The sequence below is a fragment of the Chroicocephalus ridibundus genome, chromosome 3 (genome assembly GCF_963924245.1).
Source record: "Chroicocephalus ridibundus chromosome 3, bChrRid1.1, whole genome shotgun sequence".
Taxonomy (NCBI): Eukaryota; Metazoa; Chordata; class Aves; order Charadriiformes; family Laridae; genus Chroicocephalus; species Chroicocephalus ridibundus.
This window is the reverse complement of record NC_086286.1, coordinates 18,301,511-18,315,094: the sequence shown is the minus strand read 5'-3', so window position 1 is coordinate 18,315,094 and position 13,584 is coordinate 18,301,511. Positions and strand designations below refer to the sequence as shown.

The window sequence follows — 13,584 nt, the reverse complement described above, 5'->3', positions numbered from 1 at the left end:
TATACTTTATTCGGTATTTTTACATGTAATTAAAAAGCAAAGATTAAAGCAACATTGGGTGAATTTTTGACTGGTCCCCTAATGCTGAAGGCCTTAAGCTTTAGAGAAACTTGGTATTTTTAAAGCAGATGCAAGAGCTGTTTTATTGAGTGATGGTATAGATGAACTGTAAAGAATTGCTGCCTTGCCTTTCTATGGGGAAGAAAACTGATTTTGGCTGAAAGACCCAAATAGGTCCAGTTTCTTTTTAAGCCACTTCTGCATGACTTTTTCCCAATTTGAGGTGAATGGTGGAATTAAATCTCTTTGATAGATTGCTCTAGCTGAACGAAGGATGGAAAGCGTCTCAAAGTTTTACAGCAAAAAGCTGAAGTTGAGAAATTGCTTATCTGAAGTATTAATCTAGGATAACTGGGAGCTCATAGTTTAACTTTCATACTTGGGCTTAGTTACCTATTTCACTGATGCCCCTCACTGTCCTTCCAATGGGTAGTGCAAGTGTGAATTCCTGCTTTTAAACAGGTGTGGAGCTGCCATTTTTTCTTGCTTAAAATTGCAAATGCTGCTTTAAGGTGTCCTGACCATGATCTTCCCTTCCAACTGAATTATAAATACCTCATTTTCACTTTAACAGCTGCAGAATAGTGGGGAATTCTGAGGGACATATCTACCCTTGCCATCATTTTTGGAAACGTATGCTACTGGCTACCTATTGGAGAACACTTACTGGACTGGGGCAGTCTGGGCCAGTGAGATTTATGTTTAGGTCTAAACCATGGTCTGATTCTTGCAAGCACTGGTAACTACTATTTGTAGGCCTGTCATTCCTGCGTAATACACAAGGGGCTTTGGCATCTAACTTCAGGAGTAGGGATTTTGCCAGAAGCAGATCATCTGAAAGTTAACCTATATTGCAGATAGTTTCATGCCTAAAAAAGAGTTAGAAGTGTGTATGTCTGAGCCACTGGTAAAAGGAATTAAGACCAGCTGGACTACTTCGCTTGTGTTTGATATATTCTAAATGAATAACTAGTTTTCTCCAGTCATGATGTGGTATTTAGTCTAAAGGCATGGCATAGAAATAAGAAACATGATTCTTTTTAAAATACCTATTAACCATCTAGTTATTGTTAGTAAGGAATTAAATAATTTCATAAATGCTATTAAAATATATCTGGCAGAAACAGGTTAGTATACTTCTTGAAATAGTTTATCTGAAAGTTGGAGAGAGCTTTGACTAACTAGTGAAGAACAAATTAAACCTAAAGAGCATTAAGAACCCGGACAGTTAACCTAATTATAGGGTTTTTAAAAATAAATCTATTCATATGGAATGAGTTAACTTTGTCCTTTCTACGTGCTTGTTAGGGTTTTTTCCTTTCTATGTAACTAAAGCATCTTACTCGTTTGTCAGTTTGGCAAACCTCTCCTCTAAGTGAAATCAGCTAGGAGTTTAACTGTCAAAACACAGCTGCCTTTGGGTCAGCAGTGTTAAACGGGTCATCTGAGTAGTTTAGCTGCAGCTAAATTGTGCAGAGCTCTGAATCCCCTTCAGGGCTTTCAGAGTAACTTACACTTTTCAGAACAAGCTGCCTTGCATGGCTTGTAACACCCACCCCCCCCACATCCTCACCCCAAACCTCCAATTATTTGAAGCTGCTTAAGTGGTGTGAGTAATGCATCCCTGCTTAAGTGGCCTTAAGTAATGCATCCTGGAGTCTGATCAAACTGGGCCTGAGTTTTCCCACAGGACAGGCGTGGAAATACTCTTTCAAAACAACTCTTGCCTCTGGCATTCTTGTTTTGCTGTTGAACCTGTCTGTTCCACAACAGTGGCCAATTAACATGTTAAATGGGTGCATCTTTCTGACTACAGAGCTCCAGACTTTCAGATCCAGGACAAGACTTCCGAACTGGAACCAGAGGCCAGCTGAAAAGCAGTTAAGACTTTTTGGTTCTGTGTCTCAAAATTCCCCTGGTTAAGTCTTTAAATGTAGCCAGCAGGCACGTAACACAAGTAAAGTCTACAGATGGTGAGAAATGGATCTGCTCTAGGTAAGCAGACACTGTTAGATAATGAGCTCAGTGATTCACCTCTGCCTCCTTGGCATTTATTCCTGTACCAAGTGAAGTGGCATGCCACAGTAAAACTTAAGGCTGTTAATTCCTTACTTAAAGATAAGCTTCAACAACCAATAACGTCAATGCTGTAGATTGCAGGCAGCCATACCAATCCTGTTGGACAAACATAAGAGAAGTTGCTTTCAGGTAGCGACCTTGCGTAAGTGGTCTAAGACGCAGCTTTTGGGAAGTGTACTCCTCTAATTTGAAAGAGTTTCAAAAGACTTAAGGCAAAGCAAGTTCTGCTGTTTTAGCTGGCACACAGCAAAGCACAGGAGCCACTTCTGGGTCTGGCAAAATTGTTTCTGCAAGGTCCTAGGAAAACAATCTGACAAATAGGCGTGTCCAAATCATGTAGATGTGCCTTTAGTATAGCAACCTGCAACTGTACATATGTAATTCTCTTCTCTATCAAATCCTCTTATTGCATAATGAAGCCTGCAGTGGTACACAAGACTTTAGTGAGGACAAAAACGTTGAAAAAGTTTCCTATTGAGCCAAGAATGTAGATGGCAATTGTTTTTCCTGCTGACAGTTCCCTGCACGGCATCTGCCCCCTATCCATGCTTAATTTAGCATCTAACATGCTCTGGGATAGAATCATTATTGTGATTTAGATATGTGGGTAGCCTCAGGAAAAGGGAGAAAAGAATGGTGTGATGAACTATTTCTTGATCTTGTCCCAACAGAAACAAGATGGCTAGAGGGAAAACCTCCTCTAGGCATGTCTGCTAGGAGGGCGGTAGCTGCATGTGCAGAACAAAGTAGTGGTCTCTGTATTGCATGAAAAGGCTTGTTCCTTAAAGCAATTCCGTTCTTCTATGTACAAGTACAAGGGATCTTGCGTTTTATCTCTTATCAAGTTGTTTTTTTGTGATAAGTACTATAGTCTAAGCAGAATTTCCCACAAGAAAAACTAGCAGGCAGTGTGGGTGCAGCACTTCCTTGTGTAAACAGTTTTGCTCTAAAGCAAAACCTTTTATTTAAGAAAGGTGGTAAAACTAAAGTTGTAGACTTAGAGCTAAACCCGGAAAAAGTTTATGTAATGTAGGTGATTCTTGTATAGCTCTGTATGTAACATCAAGGTATGATTTTACATTAAAATTAGTCACTTCACTGATACATATTAATTGCATTACCTCACAGTAATGAACACCCACAAGTGAAACTATTCCAAGATAAAATGATAATCCTTCATCTTGGATTTCTGGGAATCACAGTAATTCCGGAAGCTCCAAGCCTGATTTACAATTACAAGCAGACACATCATCTGCTTTATATGCAGGGACTTCATTTGTTAGTCATATGGGCCACAACGTGAGTCACTGAGTCTCAGGCTCCCCTAAAAGACGGAGGGAATATCATACCGTGTTGTGCAAAAATCACAGTGGTAAGTACTAGCTGCCATGAGTGTTGGTATTTTTTTAAAACATGAGTCTGTGATTAGTTATTTGTAATAGCCTTCCATGTTTACCTTTGGGGAAAATCTGCAAGATCTTTTGTCAGATGGCAAGTCAGAGGAGAATCTAAGATGTAAGGCACTATTCCCTCTCAAGGCAAGGTTGGTCTTAGATCAAGTTGTTCATGGTCCTTAGCAAAGCATGGCAACTTGTTTAAATGAACTATGGCTTGAGTAGGAGATTAAATAATCATCTCCTCCCTTTTAAATGTTCAAGTAGGGGAGATGCTTGCAGAATAAACACTGCTTACAAAAAACGTTTCACTGTTTTTTACATGGATGTTTCATTACTTTGATAACACCAAACTTTAAATAACTTTTAAACTTAAGGCTTTCTACGGAATTTGCTAGCAGAAATCATCCATTTCCTTTTCTGATCCTTGATGGATGGTTGCAGTGCTTTTGGGAAGAATAAGACTGATCAAAGATAAGAAGCAAGACTGGTTCAAGAACTTCATAGAATGACAGTGCTAAAAAAAAAAATAATCCTTGAAGGCTGGCAGGTTTCAGAAATTAGTTGCTCAGTATCTGTCACATTTCAGTGTTTTGTCTTAACTCTGATTCTTTCCAGTTTGCTGACGTTGAAAGTTATGACCCTCTTCCCAAGATGGAATTCCTTTTATTAAAAAAAAAAAAACACAAACAAAAACCCAACAAAAACCAACCAACCTTGAGGCTCTTCGGCCTGTTTCTTAAAACAGTAACATATTCCTTTTTCCAGAGGATATCAAAATGCTCAAGTTAAGAAATTCAAATCCATAATGGAATTTTTTGTTGTTGCAGATTTCTCTGTTCGTAAAAAAAAAAAAAAAAAAAAAAAAAAAAAAACAACCAAAAAAAACCAAACCAGCTTGTTAGGTAACTTACTGTTTCAAGTGCTTTTTAGGTGGCTGTTAAATCATAGTATCATAGTACTTCTCAGGTTTCCAAACTTTACACTCTCCTAGGTAACTTTAGAACAGCTTGCCATCTGTGGATAGTTTCTCTTGATAGGTGAGGGAAGCTGTTAGACATTCTGAGAACCTGTGCTGGCACAGTCATAATGTGTCACTGTATTTGGGAAAGGTGTGATTAATGGTACGATAACATACAGTGTGGCACTTTCCCAGTTTACTTTCACAGCTCTGTTCTCCTAGTGATTCTTCTTGTTCTTGGGGGGGGTGGGGGGGTGGAGAAAAGCAAGCTATTCTCATTTACAGTTGAAAACAGATCTTTGAGCAGTGTAAACACTTCAAAGGGTGACCCTCTCTGCCTCTGAGGGCTTTCTGCTTAAGACCACCAAATTAATCAGGATGGTATTAGCTCTTTAGCACTAAAAGCATTCACTTTTAAAATGTAAATGGTGATAAGCAGGAAGTGTGTATTATATCTTTTATTCTAGAAATAGTTAAATTAAGGATTGTTTAAAGCAGTAGGTTACAATGACCTTTTTTTCAGGTACAGTTTAAAAAGTTGAGAGATTTAGTACAGCTTCTTTCCAACGTGTCTCTTAATCAGGCACAGGAATCGCAAACCTTTCCAACAATGCAGAATGTCTCCTTTGGGAATTGTCCAAATTTATCACCTGCACAGTGACTGATGCAGCTCTTCATACATTATTTGATCCTAACAGTGCCAAGATAAGAGGAAAAAAATACTTCAGACAACGGTAAAAAAAAACATGCAATGTTTAAAAGTGACTTTATATGTATTATTTAACGAAGTGAAACAAACCAGCTATATAAGCCACTAGCTATATTTTCAAACATTCAAAACCTAATTCAAACATTCAAAAACCTAAATAAGGCAAAACCCCACTACCCTGGCTCATACATGTGGTTCTCCAGTGATAGTCACCAATGATATGTAATTAAAGAAGCCTTTAGCAGAGTTCTTGCACTTAATATTGCCATGGTAGGTTCAGACCACAGCTTCGCTAAGGAGATACCACCCTCTTCACCAGGAGAGCTGCTGAATTGACACTTTACTCCCTCATCTAGTTCTGCCAAAATGAACAGACAAGATCTTCTTTTGTTAGTCTAACTTACTTAATTGTAACTGCGCCTTAATCCTTTTCTCTAATCACTCAAAATGCCAGTTTTGAGGGACAGAATACTTAAGAGATGTTAACTTCCACTGAAATAACTGGTTTCAGAAGATGTCTGTCCATAGCTTTAAGAACAACTTATTTTGGTTTGTCTCAAGCCAAGCAGTTAAACCAAAAGCAAGTTAACTGAACTCAGAGATGTGTACAGGAGGGAAAAGAAGAGTTAGAAGCACTAAATCAGAGATGCAGATCTTTCTTTATATTCCAGTATTCATAGGAAGGTGTGTAGAGGGTTTTTGTCAGATTGAACTTAACTAGCAGATAGGACATAGCACCTGGAAATGGGAGATGAGTATCTTGTACTCCGAAAGATATTTCAAAATACCTAACTGAAAATTCTTCAGATGGATATAACTGAAACGTAAGGCTCTGAGACAGGTAATATTTAAGCTGCCTTTGAGATGCAGAATGACATTTCTAGTTAACTCTTAAGAACCCGTAGGACTAAAGTCCTAGTACTTACCAGTGATTGCTATGTTAGAGGAGATGTTTTAAGTTTTTGTGGCTGTTGCTTCTAACTGTTTGCTTAGTGAATAGCAAAGGGGAAGAAAATAACAACCAACACCATCTTTAAAGGGTCTTGGAGCCAAAGATCACTTTTGAATTTTAAAAAAGGTGACTGACCATCAATGTACAATAATAATGAAAGGAAATAATTAACTAGTTAACTTTTCTCTGGCTAGTGTTCAAAGTGAATATATTAATGTATTTTGGCTGCAGTACACTCTTGGCAACACAGACCTATACACAAAAGCTCTGCAGCAATAGCAATTCCTATATATATTAACTTCTAAATTGTAGTAATTAAGATGATTGAACAGCTTTCCTTTCAGTCATTAAAAAGAACAGGTCATAAGGAAACCTTATAACAAACTTTCTTGACAAATGCAAATAATGAAAAGACTGATAAGAAATAAGTTATAAAGTGTGTTTCATGTCCTATCTCAAAATGATGTCTTTTGCACACTAAGAGAAATGGTTGAGCATCCTTGGGTGTCACATCCCTCTGTGGGGGGAGAAGGCGGGGGAAGGAAAGAGGTGGCAAGGTGTAGTGCACTCTAACGGCTTTGGCTTTTAATTGAAAATTCCACAGAAGTAAGAGGTTAGGGCCAGGTAAATAACTAATCTGGGAGTGTCAATGAGAAGTCCAAGGTGCCATACCAGAAGATAACCTGGATAGCACAGTTATCCATCTACGTGCAGTGCATCATCTGCAGCTGAAAAGGGAGACTTTAAATTCTGACCTTGTAAAAAAAAAATCAGGTTTGTTTAATGCAGAAACAGGTAGTGTCACTTTGAAAGACATGCAAATGTACTGCAATCTTAACTATTCCTGCCAGTCTCCCGAATAAAAAGAGTATCCTTTCCAGGGGACTAACGCGTCTTCCATACTTGAAGCTCTTTTACCTTTTTTGATACTGAAGATTTCACTTTCTTAAAAGCTTCTTCAAAGTGTTTACGGGAAATCTTGATTTCTCCTTAAAGAACAATACATAATAAATTACTAAAATTGCAGGCAAGTGACAATCAAGAGATTGTTGTGTGTATTTCCAGGCAGCATTCATGAAACCTAACTAACTGCATGTGCTTGTCAGTTGGATGAGCTCTAATTCAGTAGTGTTATGAACACACAAACTCTTATATTGTATGTAGCCTCCTGTCTATGATTTTAGGAAAGATCTTAATCCCTCTATCCCTTGCACCTTATGCCAAAGAATACTTACTTGTTTCAGAAAGTTATTTTAGGTATTAGTTTTTCCACCTGCAGATTGGGAGTTTCATTCTCAAAGATGCCGAGTTAACTGCAGTTTATATCAAATCCTGTTAGAATTCATGTCCCTTAACCCTTCTGGAAGAGAATGCCTCAAATCCTGCTACTTCCAGTTTTGGCTTTATTTTCTATATGTATTTAATATTAAGCTTTCCCTATAGAGTGTTATTTAGTGAGTACCCAGAAAACACTTTGTTACCATGCCAAGTCTACTACAGAATGCTGGGTTCCTAAATAACTGACTTTGTATCATTGCCTTGTCTGGCATTACCCAGAAGTGATGAAAGCTTTCACTTTTACAACTCCCTCTGTTTAAGTTTATGCAAATTGCCTTTTTGACCTTAATGCAGCTATCCACAGTAATTACTTCTAATCATAACCTTTTGAACAGGTTTTTTTAGTATGCTAAAATTTAAGCATACCTCTAACAAATCATGGATTCCTCTGCTCACACAAGCGCCTTGTTTAATCTAGGCATAAGAAACCCAAGATACCACTATTATACTGACTCATTACAATGCATAGGTATCAGATGAGAGGTACAAAAGGTATGTCTTAAGAGTCAATTTGCTGCATTTTTTATGTATTTCATTAAGATACTTTTTGCTTCCACAGATATGTATTGCCACTACCTTTGCATACATCTTTGTAATGTGAAACAGGATGTCCTGAGATAAAAAAACTGTTAAGATTCCTCATTAATACATTTGACGTTAGAGTTTAACAAAAGTCTTCTGCTGATATAGCAAAATACTACATAGCAGATGGAAGGCACTAAATTAAAGATGAGAACTTGTTAAAGGTATAGAACAGAACAGCAAATAGCCTACAATTATTATTTGCTTTAAAAGTAAAGATGAAGGTTAAAGTTCACTGAACTAAACATACAGCCTTGCTGCTCTTTCTCATCTCGGTTCTCTGAAGCTCTTATTCAAGACTCCCATTACCAGATAAAGTTATACCACTAGAAATGAAGATTTTTTTTTATACCAAACTTCATTTATACCGGTATAAATGAAGATGCTTTTTAACTTATTTCCCCAGGGAAATACTACTTATCATAGAATTGTTAGGGTTGGAAGAGACCTTAAAGATCATCTAGTTCCAAGGCCCCTGCCATGGGCAGGGACACTTCCCACTAGATCTGGTTGCTCAAAGCCCCGTCCAGCCTGGCCTTAAAAGCTTCCAGGGATGGGGCTTCCACCACCTCTCTGGGCAACCTGTTCCAGTGTCTCACCACCCTCATGGCGAAGAACAACTTCTTAACGTCCAGTCTGAATCATCCCATCTCTATTTTTAATCCATTCCCTCTAGTCCTACCATTACCCGACATCCTAAAGAGTCCCTCACCAGCCTTCTTGTAGGCCCCCTTAAGATACTGGTAGGCCACTATAAGGTCTCCTTGGAGCCTTCTTTTCTCCAGGCTGAACAACCCCAACTCTCTCAGTCTGTCCTCATAGGAGAGGTGCTGCAGCCCTCTGATCATCCTCGTGGCCCTTCTCTGGACACGTTCCAGCACGTCCATAATACACATAAAGAAAAAAAAAGTTCCACTCGGGTCTTTCCCAAAAGCCAATGACTATGGAGTCATCAAAGTGCCATAAAATAATAAAATGAAGGGATGAGAATTTCATTTTGCTTTCACTTTTGCTTTTAAGCCTGTAACTTTTTAATCAAATTGTGCAATAATATATATCCTCAACTATAGGGAGGAGGGAAAAGACAAAACAGCATTTATCAGCTAGGGAGTTCAGTATCATTAAGGACATGCTTATCAGAAAAAGTCAAGGTGAAACAGTCTGTGATACTAATGTAAAAGTATCAGCTATGGCTAGGTATAAGCATACTTTTACCTACTGCTAAGTAAAGTAGTTTACCTCTTATTGAAATAAGTTAGACTACTTCACACTTATCACATGATAAGAGTAGGCACAATGCTTGACACTGAAGAATTTACCTGTCAGTAACCTATACCTTGGCTACTTGCATTAACATAGTTTGCCTTGATTTCTGATGACAAAACCATTTAGTCTGAATAAGTAGGTATAAATGGTTTATTATTTAAAACTATTTATATTGATAAATTAATGATAAATTAAAATACTGAAGTATACCAACAGGTATAGTATTTCTAAAATAAGACTAGGTACTTAAAACACCAAATATGAAATTGTTTTTTTTTCCTGTTCACATAGATGAGTGAAGGATAGCTGGTTCCCTTTCCTCTTAATTTGAAAATATCAAGGACCCGATTTTGCTTTTCAAATTCAACTGCGAAGGTACAAAACTTTAATTAATCTCACTTGTTTAACCACACTCTCTCTTAACTGCTGTAACAAGAAGTCTCATAGACTCTTTCTTTGCTTAAGAAGATCAGTCTTACAGACTATGCATGTGATGTGGGGTCACTGGCTATCTTTTAAAAAAATATAATATACAAAAAGGGACACTCAGGGATAAGGTCATAGTTTAGAAGGTCAGTGAATTCTCTGCATTTGTCTTTGCAGCTGGAAGTGTCAAGAGATTCTCATACCCTATACATTCATTCTAACTAGGTGAACTTGCCTATGAAACTGCAGAATTGCTGGCTAAATCGTGTAACTTGTTACAGTCACCAGAAGACTGGTAAACTCCCAAGAATTGTAGGAAAGATCCTTTGGTAGACTGAAAGCTGATTAAAGGATATTAAATAGAGCATAAGGCTTAATGGTCACTTTTTAGGAGAGGGAACAGGCAGCCATTCTGGCATTGATGCTGAAATCAGTTTTATGCAGCATCTTTATCAGTCGTTTGGAAAAGGGAGCCGGAAGTGAAAACTTCAAGTTCACAAATGGTATTGAACTCTTCGGGGCAGTCAAATGCTGGGCCAATGATGAGGGACTCCAGAGAGACCTCATAAAACTGAAAATCTGCCCAATCTTTGTTAGGATTCCCCCACTCTTCCCCCAGACAAACTGCAATATATGGCAACGCCTAGACCACAGCAACTAGTGTGATCAACTCTCCTAGGACTGTTCAAGTTGGAAGTAGAATTTATGGATTCTTGTAAGAAATATCACAAAAGTGATACCTTTCCATTTCACTATAAAAAAAGTTCCTTCAATCAAGCTATGGCTGAGTGTTAAAAACCCCCACGCTCCTGAATTTATCCCAGAAGGAAAACATCAGGTATAACAAGGAAGTTGCAACAGAGTTTGTACAGAATAGAAAGGAGCAGCACTGATCTCTGCCAGGTGATTCTAAAGTACTATCTGATGAGGACACGCAGCACCCATCTACAGTCATGTATAGAGCCTGGGAGGGGAGTCACTGGTGCACACTGTGTGGTAACACTGAAGGAAGAAATTCTCCAGTCTGTGTACACACACTACCTTTTTGAAGATATAAATGGACAAGGTCCCAACTCAGAAACCACATTACACACTTTTGTACCAGCCAGGGCTGACATCTTAGAAATCCAAACCCAAGGACAGCCCAAACAAGCAGCTGCTATAAACATGCAGATCAAGCCATGCATTTAATATGGACTTGCTGGCTGCCAGCACATCCATACAGTAAGTGCTCAGGCTGCAACCCTAAATGTGAAGGCTGAATCCAAGTGATGAACATCTTTAAATAAAGCCTGCTGTATTCTGGATAATTATAAAACCAAACAGGATAAATTCAGAAGTTTCCATCTCAAATCAAGACTTTTTTCCATCTACAGCAAGCAAAATGGGTAACCAAGTCATACAACAGTGAAGGTTTTTATAATTTGTCTCCCCCCCGCCACTAAATGAACATGCTAGTTCCCTCAAAACAAGGAATAAAAAACATATTGCTCTGTTAACCTACTGTTGTTAAAAACCAGATGAGACTGGGTATGTACTAGATAAAACAGAATGATTCAAAGACATTAAAATTCCAGCGTGGCTCTTAGAAATAAGAGGCATAATGAAAGCCTACTATATTTTCCAAGGACATCATCTGAAAAGTCACGATTCCATCTTAGCTTTGCGTTTTGACTTAAGGGTAAAATAATAAACAAAACTATTGGAAAAAAAATCTAGATACACACACATTTTGTCTAAAAGTTTCAATTTGCAATTATATTTTCCTATCTGCACAGAAAGAAATAGTAATTTAAAAACAGGGAAATGCAACTTAAAACAAAAGTGCAGACAGATATGGGAAGGGCAAACACTGTACTCGAAACAATTTGTAACTCCCTGATGAAGTCTTGGCAAGAACCACTGAGTGCTAAATACCTAAGATCAAAAATGGCACTCAGATTTTCCCAGTGCCATTACTAGTAGATGCATGTATTCAGTTACACAATACAATTGTGTGCCAGAGGTACGTCATCAGTATGTATGCAGTTACAACTACTCAAATCTGCAAATAAGTCACTATAATTAGTCTCTGGTAGTGATGTGGTAATTTTGCAGATGGATTTTGGAAATTTGTTTCAGTCTAGTATATAAATTGTCGGTTTAGACTACCACTTAACATAAACTTTTCTTTAAGGTTACAAAGTTCAATACCTTTAGAAAAAAAAAAATTTATGCTGAGCCTCCAGCATAACCGTTTTTTCATGTACTCTCCCCATCATCTACTTCAAAGATGCTTATATGTTCTTGAAAAAAATCTGACTTAGTTTTTGTTTGGCTCAGAAGTCATCGATCATTTCTGTACAGCAGGCACACCTTTATGCTTGTCTTGAACTACCTTAAATACTTTACATTCTATTTATCTTCTCACTGTCTGTTACGATTTTTGTAAAGCTTTCTTACCTTTCTTGCTTTGAGTATTCTGCAGGGCCATTTCCTGTCTCAAGGCGCAAATTGAAGCCTCGCGCACTAGAGCGGAAAGGTCCGCCCCTCTACAGATACAAACAGAATAGGTTATTTTAGGATAAATTTCTTTTTTTTTTTTTTTTGCTGATGACATATAGAAAGGCAAGGCGCTACAAATGACAGTAAAAGAATGGTTGTGCTGTAATAAAGGTGCATCTTAAGAACACTGGAAAGAGGTCCAAGGACTACCCAGCGCTGCAACCTTCATTATGGAGTGATGTCCTCCAGATTTTAGCCACAGATTTAGATCAAATAAATGAGAAGCAAGAGGAGATGCAAATACCCCATACAGCATCCTTAAAAATGCCAAAGGATTGATTAATATTGTGCCACTTGGTGGGAACACGATACTTTTTTGTTTTATATCAGTCTTATGAAATATTCAAATGGAACCACCCGTTATTACAAAAGGGAGTTGCCTTGCTCAAAGCTGCATCAACAGTTAACACGCTCTTATAATAATAGTATCCACAAAACATGGTCAGATCAGTCTTTCTAAATATTTGTTTCCAGTTTCCAGCTGCTGGACTTTTCACAAGCCTTCAAACTGGTGCAAGTCATTGAATCAAAGAAAATTTTTGCAGTTGTTAACAGGCTTCATTTGGGGATGCCAGGAATACTGCTGTATTAAAAACCAAAACCAAACCCGACCAAACAAAAAACCTCAACAACATAAAACCCCAGCCCACAAACAAACAACGAAACAACAAACAAAACCCAAAATACAAACAAACCCAAATAGAACATAACAAAAAAAACATAAACAAACCCAAAAAAACCCCAAAACCACACACACCCCTCAAAAAAAGGCAGTCAGTGAAAGGGGCAGAGAAAGAAAAAGTATCATCTTTCCCAATCATGAAACAATGACAAACTAAAAATCATGGCTGGTGAGAGCCTCCATTTCTAAGTTTCAAAAGCAATATTGTGACAAGCAGCATGTCATAAGCTTTATCTTTTGTGAATTCCAGAAAATCATTAGCTATTAATAAATTATTTAATAGATTAAAGCTTTTTGAAGTTTAGTAGAACGCAGTTGCAAATTATTCTGAAAGATAGGGCTATCAAGCTTTCCTAAAAAACACACCTTGGTATTCCCAAAGTCCTCATTACTCTGTCAAACCCATTGCTTTCAGCTGCGTGACAGAACAAGTTGGTTATGTTTGCTTAACCAATTTGCTTTCATCATCATTGTATATGGGTCCACAACTTAGAGGGCTCTTTTATCCTCAGATTATGCAAGAATTATAAAATAAAACCAAAAGGCCTCTACTGATTTGTATTTACACCATGAAGAGGACTATTCCAGATG

General features: G+C 37.8%; 1 protein-coding gene across 3 annotated transcripts in view; it reads right to left on the bottom strand.

The window, feature by feature from the left end:
* Window positions 1-4,764: 4,764 nt before the first annotated feature.
* The window catches only part of NVL (nuclear VCP like), a 45,139-nt gene continuing 36,319 nt past the window's right edge, over window positions 4,765-13,584 (bottom strand). For all 3 annotated transcript variants that reach the window (XM_063328211.1, XM_063328212.1, XM_063328214.1), the window contains 3 exons: window positions 12,210-12,298; window positions 7,074-7,144; window positions 4,765-5,185 (listed from right to left, as the gene is read on the bottom strand). In XM_063328211.1, coding sequence (XP_063184281.1) covers window positions 5,141-5,185; window positions 7,074-7,144; window positions 12,210-12,298 — 205 coding nt within the window. In that variant the 3' untranslated portion in view covers window positions 4,765-5,140. The remainder of the gene's footprint in view (window positions 5,186-7,073; window positions 7,145-12,209; window positions 12,299-13,584) is intronic.